The following is a 1,931-nucleotide window of genomic DNA, read 5'->3' on the forward strand; positions in this document are numbered from 1 at the left end:
CGCCTAATTTATTCACCCTTAGGCATTACATTTTGCCTTGGACCTGATGTCAAGTCCCTTTCACAAGCTTCTTTTCATACTTACCTGAAAATTAAATTAAATATTAGCACGCAGGTATTTTTTTCCCCTTTCTTTCCCCTTAGACAGTGTGAGTTGTTGGCTGCTCAAGGCTACCAGTTATCTTCATCCTTGATTTAAAATGTGGTGCTATTGACATCCGTCGTGAACAAAAGGACAAAAACGGATAATGAAAGAAAGAAGAGAGTGAAAAAGGCAAGATAAGGTCGCACATTTAAAGTCCCCTCTTCTCGCAGTCAAAAATCTTCTTGCTTGTTCGCTACCTGTTGGAATGTTTGATCTTTACTGTAGCCGAATGATGTATTCGCGGAATTTGACGATGGCAAATCCTGCTCCCAGTATGCATATTTATATAAGTCTGATAAAGTAAAAAAAAGTAAGTTCAAGTAAAAACTTGAAGGCTGCCGCAGTGCACAGGACAATGAGAATGGACTTTACGTGAAGTCCAGAAAGAAAACTGTTAGAAACTTACACATTTTTGCAATTCATAGATTCTGGATGTTAGCTCCCAGGTAGAAGGAGGAGAATGACATTTTAAGGATTTTGAGGAAATTGTAGCTTTTTTGGTAGAAAAGAGACAATCAGACACACATTATGTTCCAAAGCAGACTATTTTTTATATATGTCTTATTAAATGTCTGGAGGGGATCTTTGAATTGTGCTTAGTATAGTGCTTAAAGGTTGGTACACTTACCCTCGGTTGGTGACAATGGCTTTCTTCAAGTGAATGTAGCTGGCTGGGAAAACTCCCTGGAGAGACAGAGACAGAAAAAAGGTTAAGATAGACGATAAAAATGGCTATACTAATCTATGGCTATATTAATGAGGAGACACTGTATGTAGCCACGTGCACCACAAGCAAATTAAAATAAGGCAGCCAGTAAATCTTCAGGAGCCGGAGTGCTGGTACCTCATCCTTTCTTCTTATAGCACAACATCATTAAAATAAGTTATATAACATTTCCACCTTGGTTGATTGTTTTTAAAAGAAAAAAAACTGTCTCAGTTTGTTCACAAATTTACACAAAATGCCATGTTAACATTGTATCTGTATTATATGCTTTCTAACATTGAAACCTACAGAAAACACTGCTGACTGGTCACTAAATTCAGTGTTGATCTCAAAGGAGTAATATTCTGGGAAATACTGCACCTCATTCAGACATAGCGTATGTCTTATATACTTCCCATAATGCACTGTATATTAGAAAGAGTGTGAGCACTCAATTCTTTCTGCCTTTTCTCCTGATGCTAGTACAACACAGACCTGCATAAGTGACAGAAAACAGATGAATGTCTATACACACTGTCGTGGCAATCCATCCAACATTCAAAAGTGGACGACTAACTGACTGAAGAACCTCACCTTCCTTAGAGCCTTGCCACTAGAATGGCTAAAAGGGTTAGTAAAGCTTATTTTACGAATATTTAATTTAATGTAAAGCAACCCTCCACTACTCCCCAACTGGTAACACAGACAGACAGAACAAGCTAAAGACATGCAGAGTGAAGACCTGTTCAGCACTTGCTACAAAACATGCACTGTGTCTCAGAGGTGCACTGTTCAATAATTAATGTAAAAGGTACTGTGAAGGTTATAATGGAAGCTGCTAGCATGCTAGGCGGGTTGCTTCATTTGTTTTAATATGACTGCAGCGCTTAATAGAAACTCTCACGCTGCAGATGCAGTAGATACACAGAATCACAACACAGATGTTGGTGCCTCGTTTCAGTGCCAGAGCTGTCTACTGAAAAAGTTGCTCTCTGGTGCGGATACTGCAGGCAACAGTAAACATTACGTCACCCTGGTAGCTCACCTACTACCACCAGGATCGTTGAATCATTCAGTATGA

The 1,931-nt window shown here is 39.0% G+C and overlaps 1 protein-coding gene across 1 annotated transcript in view; it reads right to left on the reverse strand.

The window, feature by feature from the left end:
- Positions 1–1,931, reverse strand: part of LOC118328758 (dedicator of cytokinesis protein 3-like) — a gene marked incomplete in the record, with an annotated part of 127,180 nt that overhangs the window by 95,982 nt on the left and 29,267 nt on the right. Inside the window, 1 exon segment of the mRNA XM_035662658.1 lies at positions 773–828. Within this exon segment, the coding sequence (XP_035518551.1) occupies positions 773–828 (56 nt within the window).

Source organism: Morone saxatilis, unplaced genomic scaffold (assembly GCF_004916995.1).
Source record: "Morone saxatilis isolate NCDOM2014 unplaced genomic scaffold, NCSU_SB_2.0 Contig18, whole genome shotgun sequence".
Lineage (NCBI taxonomy): Eukaryota > Metazoa > Chordata > Actinopteri > Moronidae > Morone > Morone saxatilis.